The sequence below is a fragment of the Mus caroli genome, chromosome 8 (genome assembly GCF_900094665.2).
Source record: "Mus caroli chromosome 8, CAROLI_EIJ_v1.1, whole genome shotgun sequence".
Taxonomy (NCBI): Eukaryota; Metazoa; Chordata; class Mammalia; order Rodentia; family Muridae; genus Mus; species Mus caroli.
This window is the reverse complement of record NC_034577.1, coordinates 84,604,416-84,617,169: the sequence shown is the minus strand read 5'-3', so window position 1 is coordinate 84,617,169 and position 12,754 is coordinate 84,604,416. Positions and strand designations below refer to the sequence as shown.

Here is a 12,754-nt window from a genome sequence, read left to right as displayed (position 1 = left end):
GGGAGAGGGAGAGGGAGAGGGAGAGGGAGAGGGAGAGGGAGAGAGTTTTTTAAACTGGATCACTCACAGTCTCCAGAAATTTGAAGGTCTGATGTATGTCTCTGTGTGTGAAGCATCTTCTTTAGCTGGTTCTGTCTCGCGTGGATGGCGTAACCATCACTCTGCTACCATCTGTGGGAACAAAAGGGGGGCTGGGGAAAGAGGGGGGAGGGAGGATAGCCCATGTCTGGCTGGAGTTCCTCCTATGCTCTGGGCAGACAAACAAGAGAAGACTGCCAGATGCTTTCTGCTCGGCCCCAGGTGGGCATCTAAGCCTCTGACCTATCCTGCAAGCCCATCAAAGTTAGTTCAGAGCTCTCCTAGAGAGAGGAGGAAATGGGGAAATGTCCTGCTTCCTCTCTGGCTCCTAATGGAGCTTTGTCCTATACTTAGTTCTCATTCTGGGTCTCTTAGTTAGGATATCTTGGTCCCTTTGGGACATCAAGGTCTCTTTCTTCTCTGTCTATTGTCTGTACTTGGTCCACCAATCTGTCCATGTCTGACAATTTATGTCTGTTTTTGTTTCTTTGTTTGAATGATTGTTGTTCTGTGTTTCATGTTCAAAAGAAAAAAAAAGATTAAAACTTTATCTGCTGGCTGTCCACCCCTTGATTTAGTTTAACCTGTTTAAAAGGCAGTCTCAATTTGCACAGCAGAAACTAATAAGTTACCATACGAAAAATCTTTGTGACCGTGTTCATAAGGTAACAAGGTGATCTTCTCTGAAATTACAGCTAGAAAAGGCAAGAAAATTTGTTTGATCTAAATATATAAGATGTGTAGAGGGAGAGGGAGAGAGAGAATGAGAGGGAAAGAGAGAGAGAAAGAGACAGAGACGCATTTCCCTCACTGTAGGGAGGCCATGCTGGAGAATGACCGCATGCTACTTCTGGTGTGTGACAACATTGCTGGCCGGATGGGTGCCGCAGACCCTCTGGATCCCTTTGTCCGTGTGGAATGGGTCTCTGGGGCAGGTGGGCAAAGCGTTGGATGAAATGACAGACAGATGCACACAGGAGAGGTTGTGTAGAATCTGAATGAAATTTGTCAAATTAAGCATCAAACTTTTTATATAGAAGAAAATAGGGAAGTTGGGTGACACACCAGCAAGGTACAAAGAGGTTACTGGATTCTTACACAAAACAGAGGAATACAAACACAGAAGGTCTGACAGGAACCACCTGGGATAGAATTCATTGTTAACAACTGGGATCAAAAAGAGCTCCACCTAAGATCCACTTAATATTAGATGCCAGAGTCAAGGGCTTCGTACCCTTGCCATAGTTCCTATTTTAGTCTATTGTATAGTCCACCTTCCCCCTAGGCCATTGTAAATACGTGTGTATGGGTGTAACTCGGCTATCTATAGTTCTAAGTATCTATTCTGGTTCCTCCTTAAGTCTCAAACTTCCTTCTTCCTAGATGATGGTAAATTCCTGTCTAGGGCAGTGACTTAGCTTTTATTCAGAGTGATAGTGTAATACCAGAGGCAATTCTGAATGTCACTGAATAGGCAACATTCTTACTGAATTCCAAGCCCGTGATCTGCTCAAGGACTTTCTAGGACATTGGAACACTGGTGAAGGCTTAGCTATGTCAGAATTCAATCTTAAAAGGCACTTATAATAAGATAATACTAAAAGAGAGCACATGAATCCATACAGCAAACTAACTCGGGGATAGAGTATGAGTATATGGGTTAAAGAGAACGCCAGACTCCAGGAGGTGAGTTTCCATGAAACTCTCTGCCTCGTGAGTGGCTTCCAGGCCTCTCAGCCTGTCAAGCTGACTCAACCTGAGTGCGTGGCAGATGGGGAAGCAGCTAAGTTAGTTGGGATGTTGAACTTTAAAAATCATAACTAACAGTATGGTTATAAAATTGGGGAGATTGGGTATTTTGTTATCTAAGAAGGTGAAATTTTAAAGCTTTCCCAAAATGATGTTCTAATACTCTCTTGTGGTCCAACAGTGTGTAATGAGTCCAATTCTAGATTTTTTTTTTTACTTGACTGCTAGTAGCTCTTGGTGTCCCTGCTCCCTCATTTCTTTCTTGCTTCTCTAGAAAATTAGTGAACAAGAGCAGGACAGGTTCTTATTTTGGTGCCAGCAAAATATGCAGACACCCTCTCCTTAACCACACAGTGCACTTTGACAATTGTCATTTCCAAAGACATGATAGATCTGCTTAGGAGGCCCATCCTACCTCTGATAAAGCTCAAGAGTGCATTTAAGAAACTGCTTGTAGTATTTTTGTAACACACATGCACATATAAGTGAGTGTGTGTGTGTCTGTATGTGTGTGTGTGTGTGTCTGTGTGCCTATGTCTGTGTATGTGTGTCTGTATCTGTGTCTGTATTCCATGTAGATCAATGATGCTTTCTAAGGCGATGTAAATACAAGTACTCAGAAGTCCAGATAAGTTAAAAGTAAAAGTATGGCACCAGACGTAACCCATAGACAGTCAAAAGGAAATTCAGGTCTCAACATTGACATTGGATAAATTAATACAGTAGAGGGAAAAATGGACTCAATTATGACTAAAGGGTCAACTCACCAGGAAAACATGACAATCCTTAATTTGAAGACAGCTAATAACAAAGTTACAGATGCTCAACTGGTATCTTGAGTTTGATTCCCAGAAAGCAGATCTTGACACAGGTTTGAGTGCAGTTTGCATGGAAGATGGTGCTATCAGAGAGCACTATGGGTAACTGAGGAAGTAAGAGGGAGATGATGCTGGTGTGACTGCACTGTATATGATATTTTACTTGACACATTTGGATTCCTTACTAATTACCCATGGTTCATCCACTGTAGATGTCTGCTTTTCTGGCTACTATGAGGATTATTAACGGAGATTTTGATTATATTCATATATTTTGTAATAATATAACACTGGTAGTAAAGATCAAATGAAAGGAGAGCAGAAATGTAGTCATAAAAATATCTCACTATATTCTATTCCTCCCCACACATTGAATTGTTCATGTACCAACTTGAATCTTGCTTACTGTCTTCATTAGGGTTTTATTGCTATGAAGAGATACCATGACCAAGGCAACTCTCATAAAAGACAGTATTTAATTGGGGCTGGCTTACTGGTTCAGAGGTTCAGTCCATCATCATCATCATGGCAGGAAGCATGGCAGGCATGGCAATGGAGCTGCTGAGAGTTATACATCTTGTTCCAAAGACAAACTGGAGAAGACTATCTTCCAGGAAGCTAAGAGGAGGGTCTCAAAGCCCACCCCCACAGTGACACACTTCCTCCAACAAGACCACACCTACTAATAATAGTGCCACTCCCTGAACTAAACATATTCAAACCACCACACCACCATATTAATGAATATTTTATTCCAATCAATTTGATATTAGTTCTTATAGTAAATATATGAATGATTTATACACAAAATTTATATTAGACCATTTGGGTTTGCTTGTATAGTAATTTCTGAGCCATCTGTTTTATTTCTGTCCACATTTTTATTTTCTTTTTACTCCTTAACATACTTTTATTTCAGTTTGAAAGTTTCCTTTAGAAGCTTTTAGATCACAAGTTTGGTGGAGTCTTAGTCTCTCACTTTTGTCTTTCTACAGATAAATGGATGCCTATCCTCCTTCCATTAGGGTGGTCTCAGTTCTTGACTTCAGGTCTATAAGGTTTGTGTCAACTCTCTTCCTAGACATTTGCATTTTCTGAGTTGAAGAAACACATTGTTTGAAGTTTAAGGGCTGGATTTGGATCTCCATCCCTTCCTGGCTGGAACATACTTCTCTTCTCTGGGTGTTTGAACTAGGTTTCATATTCCCTACCTGCCTTCATCAGAGTATTTATTTTCACATACTAGAATCAAACACTCTACCTGAGCTCCCTAAATTTCCTTAATTTTTATAAGGATACTTTGGTGTGTGAACACCTCAACTGCTTGATGTGTCATGGGGAGACACATGGAGGATCTTGATCACTGTTTTGTTCCATTAACTTTACCATAGAGCCACTTCACTCAAACCCATCAGTATGCAAACTTCCTCTCTTATACTCACCTCTGCTTTGCTGTCATTGCAAATATAAAATCGGTTGTCATTTTCTTCCTGTAAACAACAGAATTTCATTTAAAGATTTTATTTTTTATACACACATGCATCTGTGTGTGTGTGTGTGTGTGTGTGTGTGTGTGTGTGTGTGTGTAAGTGCCCCTGGAGGCCGGAACAGCATGCTGGATTCCCTGGAGCTAGATTAACATGTAGTTGTGAGTTACTCAAATGGGTGCTGGGAATGGAACTTAGGCCCTATACAATAGCAGCAAGGGCTCTAGCACTTAATAACTAAGCCAATTTCTCCATTACCCAGCAATTTAATATTTTTTAAAGTCTTATTTTACTTACTTCTCCTGTTCCCATTCCAGATACCACTACACTCCCACCAAGACTGTCCTTTCCAGTCCCCCTCAAAAAGTGTTTGACTTGATTTCTTTTTCTTTTCTTTTTTTTTTTTAATTTATTCTATTTTTTTAATTAGGTATTTTCTTCATTTACATTTCCAATAGGCCTCCATACTCTCCCCACAACTCCCCTACCCACCCACTCCCACTTCTTGGCCCTGGAGTTCCCCTGTACTGGGGCATATAAAGTTTGCAAGTCCAATGGGCCTCTCTTTCCAATGATGGCCAACTAGGCCATCTTCTGATACATATGCAGCTAGAGACACGAGCTCTGGGGGGTACTGGTTAGTTCATATTGTTGTTCCACCTATAGGGTTGCAGACCCCTTTAGCTCCTTGGGTACTTTCTCTAGCTCCTCCATTGGGGGCCCTGTGATCCATCCAATAGCTGACTGTGAGCATCCACTTCTGCTTTTGCTAGACCCCGGCATAGTCTCACATGAGACAGCTATATCTGGGTCCTTTCTTAAACAAGGTCAATGCAATGCTTTATAATCACACCTTCCTTCACCACAAACTTTCCAAATGTCCTGCAGAGAGCAGCATTGTATTAGAGACACATGCTTCTTTCCAAGGCTCCTGGGCTGCTGGGGTTGAGAAACAGAAATAACACCACATAGTGAAACCAGATATCAAACAGTACATATTCTCTTTTATTTTGCTTTATCTAGGTACATTCAAGTGGCGCTAATGCCAAACATTTTGGACATTTTAAATAATTCATAGATAAGGGCTATAGATGTGTCTCAGCCATTAAGAGCAATGGCTGCTTTTCTAGAGGACATATGTTCAGTTTCTAGGACCCATACATTGGTTCACAATCTATAACTCCATTTCCTGGTGTCTTGAAGACCTCCCTCTTCTGGCCATTGTGGGCATTGTATACACACGCTGCATAGATATATATGCAGGCAAATGCACAAAAAGTAAATAAAATCTCCAAGAAAGAAAGAATTCATAGAAAGATGCATATGTGGATGATCAGACAAAGGATTGTGGTTCACAAAGTTTATTGGACATAGGAACAATGTTGTGTTTGAATGAGGACTGTTCCCATAGTCTTGGGCATTCAAACACTTGATCCCCAGTTAGTGGTGCTGTTTGGAGATATTTAGGAGATGTAGTCTTCTTAGAGGAAGTATGTAAGTGGAGGTAGGCTTAGAGAATTTAAAGTCTGTCATCATTTCTAGTTCCCTCTCTACTGTGAGCTTACATTTAAGTATTATGATCTCTCTGCTTACTGTTCCAACCATCAGGCTTGCTACGTGTCACCATGCTTCTGCGCTGCCATTGTGGACTCTTCTCCCTCTGGACACTTTCTCCTCCTTATGTTGCCTTTGCTCTTCGTGTTTCATCACAGCAAGCAGAAGTAACTAATACAAACATTGTGGCTAAGCAGCCCTGATCCAAAAGCAGTGAGATCATTAACAGAGGTGTACACTGATGCTTCAGGTTACCTGGCAGGAATTGTCAACATCAGAAAAAAACTTTGGTTGAAGAGTGAGATTAGAAAACTTCCAAACTTGAGACCATCTCTTCTAGGAAATAGATGCATGGCAGCTGGGAAGTGTGCAATGTTCCCAGCCGAGCAACACTGGGGACTTCTTGACTGCATTCATCTGCTTGCTGGTACCTGCCTTGGGAAGTTCAAGGTGCACTGAGCTTTTCAATTAGAAGTGTTTGCATAAGAGGTTGGCTTGATATCAGAGAGTGGGTAGTATCTTTAAAGAAAAAGAAGAGTAAACTCGTAGTGGGTGTGGCTTGGAGGTCCTAACAAATACCTTGGGAGCTCTTTGGAGGAGGGGGAGCTTTATGTAATTATGCTAATTAGTCTAGAGGTGGGTCCACAGCAAAGAGGCTTTCTATTTGAGCTGCAGACACCTCCCTGTCTCCTAGAGTTCCTGTCCTTCTTTCTACCATGTGGCTCGGTGCTCTGGTCTGGGCTTCTCTTGCTTTTTGCCCAATATGGGGTAAGTTCTGGATTACAAACATTGGGTTGCACATTTGGAAACCTGTCCTTGATGAAGTGGGTGAAATGTATACAGAGCAAGCACAAAACAGTACACTGACCCTTGTACGGACTTAGACTGGCTACTTTTATACCTCCAAACAGATTACTTTTTAGTTGGCCCTCTCTTTAATGTTGGAAGGAAATGAGACCTTAGAAGTTCAAGTGACTATCAGTGATGCAAGCCTAAAAGTCACTAAACCAACCATGAATCCAGGTTTGACCTTCGTCTCTGATGTGTCCTCATGTTTTCTCCAATATCAGGACACTCACCCTCATCACCTGTAGTGGACACCACACAAGGCAAAGTCCTGGGGAAGTACACCAGCTTAGAAGGATTTGAACAGCCTGTGGCAGTTTTCCTGGGAGTCCCCTTTGCCAAGCCCCCTCTTGGATCCCTGAGGTTTGCTCCACCACAGCCTCCAGAGACCTGGAGCTTTGTGAAGAATGCCACCTCCTATCCTCCCATGTAAGTCACAAGGGTGGGGACTGTTTCAGTGGACATGTGTTATGGTAAGTATGTAAAGTTAATTGGGGCTTTCTACCATGCCTTGGATCATTTAGCTCCCAGATAAAAGACATAAAACTTTTATATTTATAGTAAGACTTTAAACCACTATAAATGGGTAGATATCTAATCTCTAAGCTATTTTGTCTACTTCCCTATCAATAACCATGAGATATAATTTACCATATTCCACCTGGGCTGCTCTTATATCAATTGGCCAGTCCTCATGGCCACATTTTCATGATTCTCCTACCCAATGGTGTCTTATCCTCTCTTTACTTTCACTCCTTCCTCTGGTAGTCCTGCCTCAGACCCCAAGGCCAAGAGCTGAAACTTTTCCTACCTCTCCTCTTCCCAGCTATAGGCTGTAGGCAGCTCTATTGACTAATCAAGGATAACTTGGTGTATCTGAGAGTTTCCACTTCCCTGAGGTAACCAGAACCAGTACTTAGCATTTTAGCAACAGATCAAAAGGAGGTATGTGAAATAGGTATAACTCTCTCACGGTGATCCAAGATGGAGACAAGGCAATCCTCTGACTAGCTATATTAACAGCAATTATTGGCATTCCTGAGAGCATCATGAGTCCTTAAATATGGTCTAAGAACTTTCGTAGTTTTCCAAACCCTTTATTTAGCACAAATGTACTGAGTACCTGTGGTGGACCAGTGCTGTTCTGGGTTTTTAGAAAACATTAAGGAAAGCAAGTTGCTGAATCTTTTATCCAATTGGATGGAAAGAGGATATAAGAAGTCTGTAGATAAGTACATCAATCATGCAATATACTAGAATATCCTAAATGCTTTGGAAAACAGTAATTGATCAGGTGAGAAGTGAGATGCTATATCATTGTGATTTGAACTTTAGTGTTGCTTAGGAGTGCGGTGGGTGTGGACTTGTGGATGAGGAGAATAAAAAAGATGACAGCAATTTCTCAGCCCAGATCTACCTAGCTACTTATTCCCAAGCAATTACCAAGGTTGTATCACATCACCCCCGGCAACTGAGTGAACAAGCCCAAGAATTCCAGATGGCCTCATGGCCACCTCAGAGAACCTCAAGCACATACAAATGTCAGATCAGAGAGCATTTGTGTCCTCCTCAAGGTTCCTCTGGAAGTTTCCAGGATTCTGTACCTGGCTATCTTCTTACCATTTCATGCCTTTTGTCTACAGATAATAAGTGCTATGTACTTCATTTACATTTTGTTTGCAAAGTCAGACACTACTATCACAAAAAGTTAAACACACACACACACTCACACACACACAGACATACACACATACATGGAAGTGAAATTGAGTTAAAAATCATATACAATTCAACAGCTCATAGAGAAATGCTATTAACAATTGAGATCATGCTTTCAAGACATTTTTCTGTGTAAATCCTCCATTAAACAGAGATCATAAATAGAGAGTGTATCGGTGGCAGCCTGGCATATTCATATGCATCAGCGTCCTTTCATACCATATATATATAAAATATATTTTTATAATATAAAATATATTTTATATTATAATATAATATTAATTGTATATAATGATTAATATAATAAATAATTTTATGAATATAAGACTATATATACATATGTGTACATATACATATACTGTTAATATTTATTAACTGTGCATAATTGGGTCTTAAAGTATTATTTATTTACACAGTCTTCTATTTGGATTGATTAAAGTAGTTTGGTTTCTTTGGTTATAAACAAAATTCTAATGGATTTGTTAAATACAACCTTAAACAGTTTGGGACAAATTCACAGAGGTAATATTGCTGAGTCAAAACATGAACTTTGGGTTCATTTGTCTCCATAAATAACCAAACTCTGCACTATTCTCCCATGGAAACTTAAAAACTTCCATCCCTGGCTTTTACCCATGCCTTGGCTTACTTGATGAATTTTTAATGGATGTACTGGATAAACAAACTGAGACCATAACAATAATAAACAGAAACTTTGTTTCTATACTTCATTTTTTCTAAACATTAGTGAACTTGAACTTTTCTATCCGCATTTAACATACGAATTTATATTTTTATGAATATAATGCACTACTCACAGTGATGTAGCAAAAATGACCCAGGACAGAGATTTAGGCATCTCTGTTGTTTGATGTGGCTTGTGCCATGCTGGCCCTACACAGCATCACTTCTACACCCAGGGATTGTGATAGCAGACCTTCTCATTGCAAAGTGCCCTGGGATGTTGCTATAATCTACTTGAAGTATAAGCACTACCTAACATGATCTTCCTAGCTCTGTGTCCTCCAGCAATCTGTCAAACCTCTCTGTGCCACCAATTCCTCAACTGTAAAACAGAAAGAATAATAGATGCCTTAGGCTGGACTGACCCATGAATGGCTTCATATACAAGGAGAACCTGAATAAGTTCCTAATACTCTGGGAGAATTCAATAATTGCTCTGAATTCCATGCTACATTGTTTAAGAGCCTTTTTCGAGGAGTCAATAGTGGCTGTTGGAACAGGAAGAAGTTGGACCTTAGCAGGTCACGCAACAAGACCTTTGGAGACTTTGCTCACTCCACCTGAACATGGAAGCTTTGGGTCTGAGTGGGAAAGGAATTCACCTTAGCCCACCCAGAACATCATGTCTGAGACAAGGCTAGAATTTAGTTTTCCTGGGGTTCTCCCACAATGATGCTCTTCCCTGCGTCAACCTACAACAGGTTGCCTACCATTGTAGCTGACTGTCTTGGTTAATGAATGTCTTCTTAGAACTATGTAGCATGTTTACCTGGTAGAGGAGCATAGTCAACTGCAGACCACCATTCAAAGCCCAGAAGGACAAAGCCCTGTCCAGGAACTGTGGAAAGTGACATCTCATAGTGCAGGTTACCATACAATCATCTTTCTCCTTGGTCCAGAACATCCCAAAAATTCCATGAAGAGAAGAGCTACAGATTGCTTCTCCCTCCATAGGAGACCCCAGGAATTTCCATGGTTCCCACCCCTCACCCATGGCAGTGACTCCAATGAAACAAAAGAAACTACTTTTAAAGTTTCTAATCTCTCAGTGCATGACCAGGCCTGGATGGTGTACTTAGTCTGGTGGAATCTGAGATGTTCTCTCCCCTCCCAGGTGCTCCCAAGATGCAGTTGCAGTACAGCTACTCTCAGATATGCTCAGCACCAAAAAGGAGAGCGTACCTCTCCTGTTTTCGGAAGACTGTCTCTACCTGAATATTTACAGCCCTGCCGATTTGACAAAAAGCAGTCGATTGCCTGTAAGTACAGGGACCATTGTTCCAGACTTTAAGTTTGAGCATCTAGATCTTCTGTGGGCTTAGAAGGTGATAGAGGCAACAGGGGTCAGGAGCACATAGGTTAGGAGTGATTCAGGGACCACAGCTTCCTTCCAGTTTTCACTTGAGTTTCTTTTCCAATGGTGTCAGATTTTTGTAGAGAGTACTATATAGTTCACATGTAATTTCCCAAGTCTTCACAGGATGAAAGGAAAAGAATGGCTAATCTTATTTAGGAGAATCCTATTCCCATGGCAGGTAAGTCATGATTTTCAATAAAGTCACAACTGGAGGGAGACTTAGGGGGAAACTGAACAACTCAACATGATACAGATAGAGAAACAGAGGTTCTGGTGGGGAAAAATAAGGAGCATGAGGAAGAGGAGTCTCGGGTCTCTTGGTTTTCATATTGGTCCTCATAGACAGGGCCGGTGGGGCAGGGAGATGATTTTATTCTCAGGTTGCTTTGATAGCTTTATTGGATGATGACCAATTTCACTCTCCCATGAAGAGGAGGGACAGTCTCAAAAGCATTGTGCCTGCCTGTAGATAGCACCCAGGGATTTCACTCTGGCTCATTTCCATGTCTGGCTGCCTTTGGCACAGTCAAATGACATAATGATTCAGCATTTCACCTGGGAACACAGTGCAGGAGAAGGGGCAGGCTGCCAGGTACAGATGACTAGTTTGGGAGAGAGTTTTCTAGAGAAGGTAATCTTGGGTTTGTAACACATCAGCACCCAACGAACTTCCCAGAAGACCTCTGTGTGAGACCCAGAAATGGGGGGCAAAGTTGATGATGTGTATGCTATGATTTGGTGTTATCTGTGTTCAGAATCCACAGGGAGATAAGCATGCAGTGTGTGTGGGGGGGGGGTGGACCTTGGTGACACCCACTCTTTAAGTCACATGAAAAGTGAGCATCCCATAGGGCATCCTTATCGGACCTTCTCATTGAAAAAAGACCCAGAATGTTTCTTATAATGGACTTGGAAGTATAAGTACAAGCTACCATGGATCTTCCAGGCTATGTGTCCTTATGGATGGAGTCCCCTCATTTGTAGACTGAATAATAATAGATGCCTGAGACTGTTCTGTGTCTGAGATGGCTTCTTGCACAAGAATAACTTGCATCTGTTCCTGATTCTCCATGATTGTTATCAGCTCCACTCAACACTGGAGCCCTTGAGACCCCTTATCAGGAAGCCAACAGCAATTGTTGCAATAGGAAAATGGTAGAACTTTTTTCCTTGGCCAGGCAACGAGACCTTTTGAAGCTTTACTCACCCTACCTGATTCAGAGATTCAGGTACCTAAGCAGTCAAACTTGAGGTCAGAGAAAGGAAATATTCAATCTGTTCCCACATACCCATTCTTTCAGGAACCATTCCATCTGTTCTACATTGATACATCATAACCTCTTCAAGACATCATCACCCATCACCCTCAGACTCAGTCTGCACTCTTAGATATCCACAATTCATTTCTCTTAGAAGCTACAGAGATCTAGAGGGAGAAAATGGGATCTTGAGATCGTGGTAACAGGAGACTCTCTAGTTTCAGACACATGCACTAGAACCACAGGTTCTGAGTATTAAACCTGGATCTGCCTTCAAAAAGATGAAAGAGCAGAGCCTTTTCTTACCTCTCACCCTCTTTGCTCCCATGGGAATTGTCATATGAAAGCTCAGGGAGTATCAAGCTGTAATCACAGTTCTGCCTGAAAGCCAACAGCCAGGCACTTGTGAGACCTGCAGGAGGGTCTCCCTCATGACTCAAGAGCCTCCTCTCTGCACTCTGGTTGTGGACAGCATCTGGCTGACAGGAACTAGCATCAGGATCAAGCCCTGAATCATTCTCTTAGTGGCTGTAGTTTCTCAGCAGGAAGCCTTCCCTCTGTTTCTTATCTGCCACAGGACAATATTACTCTTTACCATATAGAGAGTTTATTATTTTATAGTGCATAGATCAGTTCTTGGTTCTTCATACACACCCAAGGTTTTCTCTCAAATTAATTGTGTTACCACAGTATTATGTTACAGACCCACATTTCTTTCCTGATCTACATGATATTTAAATCAAAGAACATGGACTATGAATTATTACATTCCTTTTTCTCCTAGTTTCATCAGAGAGCCTTGCTCACTGTAGATTCTGAGATGATGCTAGCCAAATGACCAAAGACATCTTGAATGAAGTGGATGTGAGCTGGGATTAACATAGTGGGAAGACTCAGGCTTGAGGAGAGGCGCACTAGGAAGGGATGCCATCAGGGCAGTGAGTGTCTCCCCAGACAATCCCTTACCATTTAATTCATCTCTGAGGAGTTAAATGAGATGAGACTAAGCTGAACTACAAGGTCTGTGAGTGTTCTCTAATTCGCCCGCGAATAAGGACACCACACACAATAGGGTTCTTCTGCAGCAAGCTTTATGCGTCTTGAGAGGGAGAGCATAAGCTTCACAACCGGAGACCCCAGGCA

At 41.5% G+C, this 12,754-nt stretch overlaps 1 protein-coding gene across 1 annotated transcript in view; it reads left to right on the top strand.

Moving 5' to 3' along the window:
* Nucleotides 1–6,340: 6,340 nt before the first annotated feature.
* LOC110300880 (carboxylesterase 1C-like) overlaps nt 6,341–12,754 on the top strand; it is a 24,154-nt gene continuing 17,740 nt past the window's right edge. The window contains exons 1-3 of the mRNA XM_021171110.1: nt 6,341–6,454; nt 6,757–6,961; nt 10,110–10,254. Of these exons, the coding sequence (XP_021026769.1) occupies nt 6,403–6,454; nt 6,757–6,961; nt 10,110–10,254 (402 nt within the window). The 5' untranslated portion in view covers nt 6,341–6,402. The remainder of the gene's footprint in view (nt 6,455–6,756; nt 6,962–10,109; nt 10,255–12,754) is intronic.